The sequence below is a fragment of the Anomaloglossus baeobatrachus genome, chromosome 6 (genome assembly GCF_048569485.1).
Source record: "Anomaloglossus baeobatrachus isolate aAnoBae1 chromosome 6, aAnoBae1.hap1, whole genome shotgun sequence".
In the NCBI taxonomy this organism is placed as follows: domain Eukaryota; kingdom Metazoa; phylum Chordata; class Amphibia; order Anura; family Aromobatidae; genus Anomaloglossus; species Anomaloglossus baeobatrachus.
Genome location: NC_134358.1, coordinates 571,018,950 through 571,032,066, shown reverse-complemented (window position 1 = coordinate 571,032,066; position 13,117 = coordinate 571,018,950). Strand labels below are relative to the sequence as shown.

Genomic DNA, 13,117 nt, shown 5'->3' with positions numbered 1-13,117 from the left:
AAGAACCAAAACCAAAATTTTTGTTTAATACCGAATGGTGTAACTGGATTGAGTTGTAGATCCAACGGCTTTCTGTTTGTGCTCAACTTTTTAAGAGCTCTCCCCGTCTCACCCCAAGGATACCTGGTCAATGGCCATAATTCTCAGAACTTTTGGATTTGAGTCAGGATATTTTTAAAATGTCTTGGCAGAGTCTTAAGATGTTCAGATTCATCCGATGTTTTAGCCTTCTCAATATCTCTGACGTGTTCTCTTACACGTGTCCACAACTCGCGAGTGGTCATCCCACATAGATCTTATCACAGGGACATTGAGTACTCCCTTGGAGGTACAGGTAAGTGTTCCCCTAATTTTATAGGTATTCATCCTATCAGCATCCATAAATTATTTTCCTCTATCTAAATTTGCACAGGCCTTACAATTCCTACATGGAAAAAAAAAATCCTTGCAGTTTACCACTATTGGTCAGTCCCTGCTCCTGGTGAGGCTGGCAGTGACTCCTCACCAACATACCACCTAAACTCCTTGACCTTCTTGCTGTGATTAGAGGTCTCTCAGGAATAATTTTTTCTAATAGAGGGATCCATTTTTAAAATGCCCCAGTGTTTTTTGAATAATCCCTCTAAGGGTGTCCCATTGGTTGTTATAAGTCTTACTTCATTGGAGGGTTGTTTCATGGTAGCCTCTACGAATTTTTCTGTGTCCATATCCTCGCTATCTGAATTCGCTGATATAAATCTCAGACTTGCTTCTCAAGGGCTTCCTAAGTAGAGCAAATTTTTTTAATACGATGGAATTGCCCAATATGAATCCCCAGTATAGTGGATGCCAGATGTGAGGATTCTGCAAAAAGAAGGGAATTTTTTGCCGTTGGCATGCGAAAGACATCAGTTAGAATCTCCCTATCGTTGGATACTTTAATGTCAATGTCCAAAAAAATTGACCTCTATCCCACTGGAGTATGTTAATTTGATCTTCAGATCATTGGTATTCAGCTTCATCATAAGTTTGTCTAGTTCACTTTGAGAACGCTCCCAGATGAAGCAGATATCATCTATGAATCGGATCCAATCATGGATCTTCTCCATCAGTTGGTTACCATCATCATGAAAAATCTGTCATTCCCATGCTCCCAAAAACAGGTTAGCATATGAGGGCGATCAAGACACCCCCATTGCTCTACCCTGTAATTGGAGGTATGTCTGATTTTTGAAAATTAAGCAATTATGGGTAAGAACACATTTGAGTAAGTCAAGATCAAATCACCCAGGGATGGCTCAATATTACTCAGGCAAACGCTCTCTACCGCCCTGATACCATCAGAATGTCTGATAGATGTGTATAGGGACTCTACGTCCGCAGTAATCATAATCATATTAGTGTCCCAATGGAGAGTAATAGGTTTCCAATTCCTGCCACAATTGGTCTCTCTGGTGGATCAAGTGGATTCTTATAAATGTTAGGGATCAAATAGAATGTGGACATGCGTGGTTTCATTGCGAGAATGATGTCTCTCAATTTTTAGGGATGATATTCTCCTCATATCCTTTTCCATAATCTTAGCCAGTTCAAGTTGATAAAAGGCTAAAGGATTATTAGATCCTTTCTGATAGCAATCTCTATCAGAGAGAAGCTTGAAGACCTGTTTTTTATAGAGGTTATTAGGCCAAATTTTCTAAATGTCCCCCTTTGTCTGCCGCCTTATACACCACGTCCCTCCAAGACTGCATTTCATTCATGGCTGTTCTCTCACACGCACTGATATTTTTTGTAGTGTTGTTCCTCTTAAGTTTCTCTCTATCTGATGAGACCATTTTAACAAATATATGAATGGAGGGGCAGGAGTTCAAGGAACGAAATTTATTGGATTATTTAAGTAGATGAGTTAGAAAAGTACTTATTGCATCAACAGGTTCTTCATCCATCAAAGACTCCAAAATGGCCAATGCTCGTTGTTCCTCCTCTGTTTCAAAAATAATTTCATTATGTGACGTGAAATTTTTTTAGGACTATTTTCCAAGCAAATCAATGGACATCTGTTATTGCTGTAAATACATCCAAAGAATTGTCATGAGAAAACGTAAGACCTTTTTCAAGCACCATAGTATGGAGCCAAAATATGAGAGGATAAGTTGATTACCTTTGACTGAGGTCCACGTCTGTTCTTATTTGATCCATTACACACTCCCTGGAATTTCCTTTTTCCACTGAATCTAGTGTTCCTCATATGTCCACTAGCTATTGGATGGCTAAGGTCACTATTGGAAGTTACACTACCTGAGTGAGATGATATAGATGAATTGGAAGGACTTTTAGTTAACCTTCTTCCTGAGGGTTAGGGTTAGCATTATGGTGCTCGGCACTGCTCGGTGCTCGATAGAACATTTGGGTGCTCGGCACTACTCGGTGCTTGATACAGCATTTGGGTGCTTGGCACTGCTCGGTGCTTCATCAACTGTTCCCCCAACCATCAGGACCCAAGTGTGAATCCATTTCCCCCCAGTCTTTGTGGTCCCCCCTGCATTACCGGACCCTGCTGTGACAATAGCCACTCTGATAGACATAATGACTCCAGTATCATGGCTGAATCTGTGCTCTGGAAAGAACAAAGGAAACTAAGTCTGACAGTTCTTGGTGAACCATTCCCTGCACATGTATGAGATTAACATTTCTGGAATCAGGATATACTCACAGATCAGGGTGTCACCTTCATACCTGTGCCAGATGATGAATTGCCCCATCAGAGATCTCCCTTATCTGGGGATGCAGGACCACCTGGTTTGGTGTCAATTTGCACCATAATTTGGGAGACTAAATATGATGGAGATACAGTGCCTACAAGTAGTATTCAACCCCCTGCAGATTTAGCAGGTTTGATAAGATGCAAATAAGTTAGAGCCTGAAAACTTCAAACAAGAGCAGGATTTATTAACAGATGCATAAATCTTACAAACCAACAAGTTATGTTGCTCAGTTAAATTTTAATACATTTTCAACATAAAAGTGTGGGTCAATTATTATTCAACCCCTAGGTTTAATATTTTGTGGAATAACCCTTGTTTGCAATTACAGCTAATAATCGTCTTTTATAAGACCTGATCAGGCCGGCACAGGTCTCTGGAGTTATCTTGGCCCACTCCTCCATGCAGATCTTCTCCAAGTTATCTAGGTTCTTTGGGTGTCTCATGTGGACTTTAATCTTGAGCTCCTTCCACAAGTTTTCAATTGGGTTAAGGTCAGGAGACTGACTAGGCCACTGCAACACCTTGATTTTTTACCTCTTGAACCAGGCCTTGGTTTTCTTGGCTGTGTGCTTTGGGTCGTTGTCTTATTGGAAGATGAAATGACGACCCATCTTAAGATCCTTCATGGAGGAGCGGAGGTTCTTGGCCAAAATCTCCAGGTAGGCCGTGCTATCCATCTTCCCATGGATGCGGACCAGATGGCCAGGCCCCTTGGCTGAGAAACAGCCCCACAGCATGATGCTGCCACCACCATGCTTGACTGTAGGGATGGTATTCTTGGGGTCGTATGCAGTGCCATCCAGTCTCCAAACGTCACGTGTGTGGTTGGCACCAAAGATCTCGATCTTGGTCTCATCAGACCAGAGAACCTTGAACCAGTCTGTCTCAGAGTCCTCCAAGTGATCATGAGCAAACTGTAGACGAGCCTTGACATGACGCTTTGAAAGTAAAGGTACCTTACGGGCTCGTCTGGAACGGAGACCATTGCGGTGGAGTACGTTACTTATGGTATTGACTGAAACCAATGTCCCCACTGCCATGAGATCTTCCCGGAGCTCCTTCCTTGTTGTCCTTGGGTTAGCCTTGACTCTTCGGATAAGCCTGGCCTCGGCACGGGAGGAAACTTTCAAAGGCTGTCCAGGTCGTGGAAGGCTAACAGTAGTTCCATAGGCCTTCCACTTCCGGATGATGCTCCCAACAGTGGAGACAGGTAGGCCCAACTCCTTGGAAAGGGACCCCTTGCCAGCCTTGTGACCCTCCATGATCTTGTCTCTGATGGCCTTGGAATGCTCCTTTGTCTTTCCCATGTTGACCAAGTATGAGTGCTGTTCACAAGTTTGGGGAGGGTCTTAATTAGTCAGAAAAGGCTGGAAAAAGAGATAATTAATCCAAACATGTGAAGCTCATTGTTATTTGTGCCTGAAATACTTCTTAATACTTTAGGGGAACCAAACAGAATTCTGCTGGTTTGAGGGGTTAAATAATAAATGACCCTCTGAATAAACTTTTCACAATTTAAAAAAAAAAATAAAAAAAGAAATAACATTCTTTTTGCTGCATTTCACACTTCCAGGCTGATCTACAGTCCAAATGTCACAATGCCAAGTTAATTCCGAATGTGTAAACCTGCTAAATCTGCAGGGGGTTGAATATTACTTGTAGGCACTGTATTTCGGATGCAAGGTGATCCCTTGTTGAAATATCCCTGAAATACCAAAACTGGAACTTCTGCTGAAGGTGCGATCTCCCCTCAAACCACTCCTTGTGAAGTCACACAAGGGTGGTCTCCACCCTGGGAGGTATAGGGAGCCTGAGACCCTCACCCGAGTTAGTAGTAGCGTCTATCGCTGAGGGGCCGTCTGAGACCATCAGTGACCCAAGAATTTACAGAACATCGCACCCCGCCAGCTCCAGCCTTAACCTCTGGTATCCAGACACTAAAGGGTGCTTTACACGCTGCAACATCGCTAGCAATGTCGCTGGTGAAAGCACCCGCCCACGTCGGTTGTGCATCATGGGCAAATCGCTGCCCGTGGCGCACAACATCGCTAGGAATGGTCACACATACTTACTTGCCTAGCGACGTCGCTGTGGCCGGTGAACCGCCTCCTTTCTAAGGGAGCAGTTCATGCTGCGTCACAGCGACGTCACTAAGCGTCCGCCCAATAGAAGCGGAGGGGCGGAGATGAGCGGCTGGAACATCCCGCCCACCTCCTTCCTTCCTCATTGCTGGCGGCCGCAGGTAAGGAGAGGTTCCTCGTTCCTGTGGTGTCACACGTAGCGATGTATGGTGCCGCAGGGACAACGAACAACCTGTGTCCAGCACCAGCAACAATAATTGGGAAAGGGACGACGTGTCAACGAGCAATGATAAGGTGAGTATTTTTGCTCGTTAGGAGTCGATCGTAGCTGTCACACGCAACGACATCGCTAACGAGGCCGGATGTGCATCACGAATTCCGTGACCCCAATGACATCTCGTTAGCGATGTCGTTGCTTGTAAAGCGGCCTTTAGTCTTTGCTTGTAACCTGATTGGATATAATCACCTGTATCTACAGTACAGACCAAAAGTTTGGACACACCTTGTCATCTCTAGAACAACTGTTAAGAGGAGACTTTGTGCAGCAGCCTTCATGGTAAAATAACTGCTAGGAAACCACTGCTAAGGACAGGCAACAAGCAGAAGAGACTTGTTTGGGCTAAAGAACACAAGGAATGGACATTAGACCAGTGGAAATCTGTGCTTTGCTCTGATGAGTCCAAATTTGAGATCTTTGGATCCAATCACCGTGTCTTTGTAGAAAAGGTGAACGGATGGACTCTACATGGCTGCTTCCCACCGTGAAGCATGGAGGAGGATGTGTGATGGTGTGGGGGTGCTTTGCTGGTGACACTGTTGGGGATTTATTCAAAATTGAAGGCATACTGAACCAGCATGGCTACCACAGAATCTTGCAGCGGTGTGCTATTCCATCCGGTTTGCGTTTAGTAGGACTATCATTTATTTTTCAACAGGACAATGACCCCAAACACACCTCCAGGCGGTGTAAGGGCTATCTGACTAAGAAGGAGAGTGATGGGGTGCTATGCCAGGTGACCTGGCCTCCACAGTCACCAGACCTGAACCCAATCGAGATGGTTTGGGGTGAGCTGGACAGCAGAGTGAAGGCAAAAGGGCCAACAAGTGCTAAGCATCTCTGGGAACTCCTTCAAGACTGTTGGAAACCATTTCCGGTGACCACCTCTTGAAGCTCATCAAGAGAATGCCAAGAGTGTGCAAAGCAGTAATCAAAGCAAAAGGTGGCTACTTTGAAGAACCTCGAATATAAGACATATTTTCAGTTGTTTTACAATTTTTTAAGTATTTCATTCCACATGTGTTAATTCATAGCTCTGATGCCTTCGATGTGAATGTACAATTTTCAGAGTCATGAAAATAAAGAAAACTCATTGAATGAGAAGGTGTGTCCAAACTTTTGGTCTGTACTGTATATAATGTTTATTTCCACCATGTGAGCCCAAAATGAACCCCCCACCAGAGTTATGGCTTGTTGCTGCTGTCATTTTTGAATATGGCGTGTACTTAGCATGTCTTGCCCTATTTGTTTGTGAGGAAGGGAATAAATTTAAATTACGGAAGCAAGAATTGAAAAATGTCCATATCCATATCTGCTTCTGAGGTCTTCAGAAAACTCCGTTGTTCGGGCCGTGATTCACTTCTACAGATAGGTGCTGTGCAGACTAGACTTGCCGCTGCAGTTTTCTTTTAATAAAATAGGTCGCTCCCACCTGATTTTGACCTCACTGATGGAATAATAGCACACTAATTTCACCTTCAAATTAAGCGCTAATTGTAAAGGTTCACATACTTTTGCTGCTCAGACATGTGTTATCAAATCATTTTTCTCATTTAACACTAGAACTTCTGAGGTAGTCATTTTGACTACTTTTCACTATGTATTCAAGTAGCCAAAAAAAAAGTCAATAGTTCTAGTGTTAATATAAATGACAGCCTAATATTTTTGACACTTGTTTAATTTGGTTCTTATCTACTTTTAGGACTTGGGAGAAAATCTTGATGTAATTTTTATTAAAAATAATGGAAACACAAGGAAAGTTCTGAAGGGTTCACAAACTTTCAAGCATTTCTGTAAGTTTTATGGTAATAAAAAAAAATGTGGTGGAAGAAAAAGTGATAACTGCATTGGAAGGAGTTAGATAAAAGAAAACAAAAACCGTACTAGTGCATCCGGCCATATGAATATGGGAGCCGCAACCAGCAGCACCAATAATATTGGGACCAGCCGTCCAGGCAGTATACTGCCAAATGCTGGGCAAAATGGTCTCCTTTTGCCTTTGTCAAGTGTATTAGCGTAGAGAAAGAGGATCTATGTTACATCAGCAGGATGTTACCTCTGACAGTGACACCATCAGTGGTCTATACATTCCATTACCTCTGACAATGACACCATCAGTAGTCTATACAGGGTGGGCCATTTATATGGATAAAATGGGAATGGTGGGTGATATTAACTTCCTGTTTGTGTCTCATTAGTATATGCAAGGGGGAAGGGGGAAACTTTTCAAGATAGGTGGTGACCATGGCGGCCATTTTGAAGTTGACCATTTTGGATCCAACTTTATTTTTTCCAATGGGAAGAGGGTCATGTAACACATTAAACTTGTTGAGAATTTTCACAAGAAAATGCCCCCTGTGTTGGATTGTCAATGCAAACCTCTTCCACTCTTGATACACTGATAGCAACTCCGCAGAAGAAATGCTAGCACAGGCTTCCAGTATTCATTCTTTATGCACTGAATATGGCACATTACCTGAGTTTTTCCAGCAAGATGCTGCACCACCACATTATGGTTGTCAGGTTCGAGCATTCCTACATGAACAGTGTTCTGGAAAGTGGATTGGTCATCATGGGCCAGTTGACTGGCCACCAAGGTCTCCCGATCTGACCCCCTTAGACTTTTATCTTTAGGGTCATCTGAAGGCAATTTTCTATGCTGTGAAGATACAAGATGTGCAGCATCTGAAACAACAGATACTGGAAGCCTGTGCAGCATTTCTTCTGCGGTGCTGCTATCAGTGTGTCAAGAGTGGGAGAAGAGGGTTGCATTGACAATCCAACACAGTGGGCAGCACTATAAACACATTTTATAATTGGTCATAAAATTGTAAATAATTAATGAACGAATAAAGTTACATTAAAACCAAGCACACCTTTGTTTTTCTTGTAAAATTCTCAATAAGTTTGATGTGTTACATGAGCCTCTTCCCTTTGGAAAATACAAAGTTGGATCCAAAATGGACGCCTTCAAAATGTCCGCCATGGTCACCACCCATCTTGAAAAGTTTCTCCCTTCCCATATACTAATGAGCCACAAATAGGAAGTTGATATCACCCACTATTCCTATTTTATTTAGGTGTATCTAGATATATGGCCCACCATGCACATTCCGTTACCTCTGACAGTGTCCCCATCAGTGGTCTATACATACCATTTCCTCTGACAGTGTCACCATCAGTGGTCTACACATTCCATAACCTCTGACAGTGTCACCATCAGTTGTTTATACATTCCGTTACCTCTGACAATGACACCATGAGTAGTCTACACATTTCGTTACCTCTGACAGTGACATCATCAGTGTTTTACACATTCCGTTACCTCTGACAGTGACACCATCAGTGGTCTACACATTCCGTTACCTCTGACAGTGACACCATCAGTGGTCTACACATTCCATTACCTCTGACAGTGACATCATCAGTGTTTTACACATTCCGTTACCTCTGACAGTGACACCATCAGTGGTCTACACATTCCGTTACCTCTGACAGTGACACCATCAGTGGTCTACACATTCCATTACCTCTGACAGTGACATCATCAGTGTTTTACACATTCCGTTACCTCTGACAGTGACACCATCAATGTATCACACATTCCGTTACCTCTGACAGTGACACCATCAGTGTTCCACACATTCCGTCAATCTTTTCGATTGAAGATTTTCAATTCCATCAATGACTCCTCCTTCTTTTCTGCCTCTTAGTCTCCTAAGTCACAGTACTATGGGGTTAAGGAAGATTGTTCAATAATGACAATTTATATATCCTGATGCCTAGTGGAGATGTTCCTTTCAGCTTTTGCCATCTTGTTGGGATGATGTGTCTTCTTGGTGCTTCTGTGGCGCCCCTGAGGCTTCAGTCACCACAGAGGTACAGCACCTCAGCCAAAGGTGTAGTATCCCATTCCCGGGTAAGGAGGGGTCACAAATCGATGTACACAAAAACACAGCTACACTCATTTAGTGACACTCCATCAGGCCATGGTTAGGGCTTAGGGCAACTAAGTTATGGTATAACTATCCTCTGGCAGGAGCACTGTACCCTAGGCCAGCTTGGAGGTGGAGTCTAGTCAGTGGGAGCACACTGTGGAAAGTTAGCCAGTCGGGAAGTAGGCGAGGAGGAGTGAAGACTTGTGGTCTGGAGCTACAGTAGCTCGGCCCAGGCACCTGACTGAAAGGGTCTTAGAGCCCATGGTAAGTGCAACATACACGTGTGGTCTCATTCCACAAATGGCATACCGAAGTGGAGGGACTTGGCCGCAGAAGGGGACCGGCCCCTAGACTAGTGGAGAACTTTAAATCTCAGCTAGCAAACCGGAGGCTGAGGTTACTGCAAGTACCGAAGCCACATCCACACACATCCAGTGTAAAGGTGACCACATAGGACCAAGGGATTGAGCTTCAAGCCACCCGACAGGGTCCGCGGACACCGGCTCTGGGCACTGTGTGTGAGGCGCGGGACAGGCGGGAGAGGTCAGCGCAGGAAGACGACCAGTAAGGAACACAGGAGGGTGCACCGGGTTGTGCCTCCGAACTATCCTTTGGATCGGCTGGGGCCCATCACAGCAGAGCTTAGCACCCCGAGGGCAGCATTTGACCGTTTTGGACGTGTTAATCTGGAACCCTTACTGTGAGTAAAGACTTTGTGACCGGATCTCTGTGTTGTCCAGTTATTCCCTGCGCCTCCGGCCCTGCACACCGCCATTACAGATGACTACTCCCAACAGCTCTGGGGCTCAGCTCTACCTGGAGAGCTATAACAACTCTGCAGCGTCACCACCGACCCCAGGGGAACTGAACAGCAGCGGTGGCACCTATCTGGCCGCATCCCACAGGTGGCGTCACAACATCTCCCCTGTAAATGCTCCCCCTACATCATCTCCATTTAATGACACCGCCGGGGGTCACAGAACCGAGCTCTGTTGCCGTGACATCCACCGAGCAGAACAGAGCCGGCCCGGTAACGAGTAACCCCCAGGCCCCGGTGGGGGCGTGTCACTTCTCCTCAGCTCACGGGTCATCCAACCTTCTTCACCTCCTCTACACCTTCTAAGAAAGAAATGAAGGACACGGATAGCGGCATTTTTGTTATACTCAAAGGCACGATCCAAATATCGCTACCAGTGAAGCCCCTCACTGACCCCACATGGCTCTATACCCCTTTCATGCCCCACACACAAAGGTCTGCCCCGTCACATGACCTGATTGCCCTGCAGGTCCACCTCAACCCAGACACAATGGTGGAGCCGCGATCTGACACCTCCTCCATTGGAGTCAACTCTATATTGTTCCTGAGACCTCTGACCTCTGACCTCCCGGGATAACGCACCATAGACAGCTCAGCAGACAGTATCACACAGGAGAGGATTAGATACACGGCTCAGCAGACAGTATCACACAGGAGAGGATTAGATACATGGCTCAGCAGACAGTATCACACAGGAGAGGATTAGATACACGGCTCAGCAGACAGTATCACACAGGATAGGATTAGATACACGGCTCAGCAGACAGTATCACACAGGAGAGGATTAGATACACAGCTCAGCAGACAGTATCACACATTATATGATTGGCTGTATGATGTGGTTGTGTTACTGTGACTGTTCGGAGCTGTATCAGTCGTTACAATGTTTCAGAGAATAATTTCCATCCCTGCAGTAACATTTCGTGCAGATAAATCCACAGGACTCAGTGATGGGGGCTCCGGATCCTCATTGGGAACCAATTACAGCTTTATTTAAAAATACCATTTGCCCCTTGTATTGTCACTTTCCCACTTGTGAAGCCCCGCCCCCTGTAGTGATGTCACCGCATCCTATTTACATATCTAACACTATATAAATACATTGCTGTAATAAATACTCTCCATTATACATCCTCTGCGTCCCCTGCAGAGCACGCACGCCCAGGACATGGACAGGCAGGGGAGCGCGGTCTCTGCACTAACACATTTCATTCTCGGCTTCCTTTACAATAATTGAAAATTCCTAATAATGTCGTCCGACAGTAACACATAATAATTCCGCAGAGGTGGTGACGTCTCGGGTCACAGCTCCCCGGGCTTCTGGGCGGAATTCAGGCGCTCTCTCTTGTGAGTCATCTCTTGCAGTTGCAGTTCTTCTCCTGGCCAGCAGGTGGTGCTGCAGAACTAGGTTATTCTTATTCCAGTTGTAGCCAGCAGGTGGCGATAGAGACCCCTAGAAGCCTCTCAGACACTATTACAGAGGAGCACTGATTGGCTCTGGCATTTTCTGGAAGTTTTTTACTGCTCGTGTTTTATCTATACACAGATGAAATGACAGATTTCTGAGCAGATCTGGAGGAATTATCCAGCCCTGACAACCGAATTATGAGACCTCACATGGGCGGGGGAAGGGTGAGTCTTCACGTGGGTGGGGGAAGGGCAAGTCCTCACGTGGACGGGGGAAGGGCGAGTCCTCACGTGGGCAGGGGAAGGGCGAGTCCTCACATGGGCGGGGGAAGGGCGAGTCCACACATGGGCGGGGGAAGGGCGAGTCCTCACGTGGGCGGGGGAAGGGCGAGTCTGACCAACTTCTGCTCCGTGGATTTCTCCATAGATTTGTGCATTTTATGGTGCAAGAAACATAAATCTGTCTTTATTTGAAAAGTCGAATCTCTTCTTTCTGAATGTGCTCATAACAAGACTGCGGAGAGAAACAGAGTGCAATTATGTGCCCGCGCCCGAGGTGTCAGCTCCGCCCCTGCTGATGACATCACTGATATAATGACATGATCAGTCATGAGACCACACCCCTTATATACAGCCCCGCCGCTGGTGATGACATCACTGATATAATGACATGATCAGTCATGAGACCACACCCCCTATATACAGCCCCGCCCCATGGTGATGACATCACTGATATAATGACATGATCAGTCATGAGACCACACCCCTTATATACAGCCCCGCCGCTGGTGATGACATCACTGATATAATGACATGATCAGTCATGAGACCACACCCCCTATATACAGCCCCGCCCCATGGTGATGACATCACTGATATAATGACATGATCAGTCATGAGACCACACCCCCTATATACAGCCCCGCCGCTGGTGATGACATCACTGATATAATGACATGATCAGTCATGAGACCACACCCCCTATATACAGCCCCGCCCCATGGTGATGACATCACTGATATAATGACACGATCAGTCATGAGACCACACCCCCTATATACAGCCCCGCCGCTGGTGATGACATCACTGATATAATGACGTTGTAATAACTCTTTTGCATTTTATATTTAAGTTTGTAATTTGTTATAAATTAATTTTTATTCCGATCTTTTTTTCTAGCGCTGATCAAGACACTTTATGTTATGATTCAGTGACCGAGGAGGATCAGAAAAAGAACAAAAACTCGGAAGCCCAAAAAATAACAAGAGTGGCTGGAACCTTAACGGACTGCAGACCTAATACTGACACACAACTAGAAGTATCCGTGGGACGAGCCTATGATGACCTGGTCGCCTCGACACAGCCGGAGAACTAAATATTCTTACAGAGAGAAATATTAGAAAAGCTAATCTGCCTCGGAGCAGTCCCCAAAGATATAGATAGCCCCCCACATGTACAGATTACGATGATATAGGAAAACACAATACGTAGCTAGAGAATAGATTCAGCAAAGATGAGGCCTAAAACTACCTGCATAGGAAAGGATAGGAAAGAGCACTGACTGCAGCCGTAAAAACCCTAGTAAATACCAGCACGCCTCATATGGCAAAGAAGGGAATTTTGTTACTTACCGTAAATTCCTTTTCTTCTAGCTCTTATTGGGAGACCCAGACGATTGGGGTATAGCTACTGCCTCCGGAGGCCACACAAAGCACTACACTAAAAAGTGCAAGGCCCCTCCCCTTCTGGCTATACCCCCCCGTGGTATCACGGGTTCTCCAGTTTTAGTGCCAAAGCAAGAAGGAGGAAAGCCAATAACTGGTTTAAACAAATTAACTCCGAGTAACATCGGA

General features: G+C 45.2%; 2 protein-coding genes across 5 annotated transcripts in view; one reads left to right on the top strand and one right to left on the bottom strand.

The window, feature by feature from the left end:
- Positions 1–12,893, top strand: part of LOC142243765 (uncharacterized) — a 102,799-nt gene extending 89,906 nt beyond the window's left edge. The window contains exon 5 of the mRNA XM_075315964.1: positions 12,444–12,893. The gene's annotated coding sequence lies outside the window, so the exon portion shown is untranslated. The remainder of the gene's footprint in view (positions 1–12,443) is intronic.
- The window catches only part of ALS2CL (ALS2 C-terminal like), a 197,958-nt gene continuing 195,656 nt past the window's right edge, over positions 10,816–13,117 (bottom strand). For all 4 annotated transcript variants that reach the window (XM_075315852.1, XM_075315853.1, XM_075315854.1 and 1 more), the window contains one exon: positions 10,816–11,778. In XM_075315852.1, the coding sequence (XP_075171967.1) occupies positions 11,731–11,778 (48 nt within the window). In that variant the 3' untranslated portion in view covers positions 10,816–11,730. The remainder of the gene's footprint in view (positions 11,779–13,117) is intronic.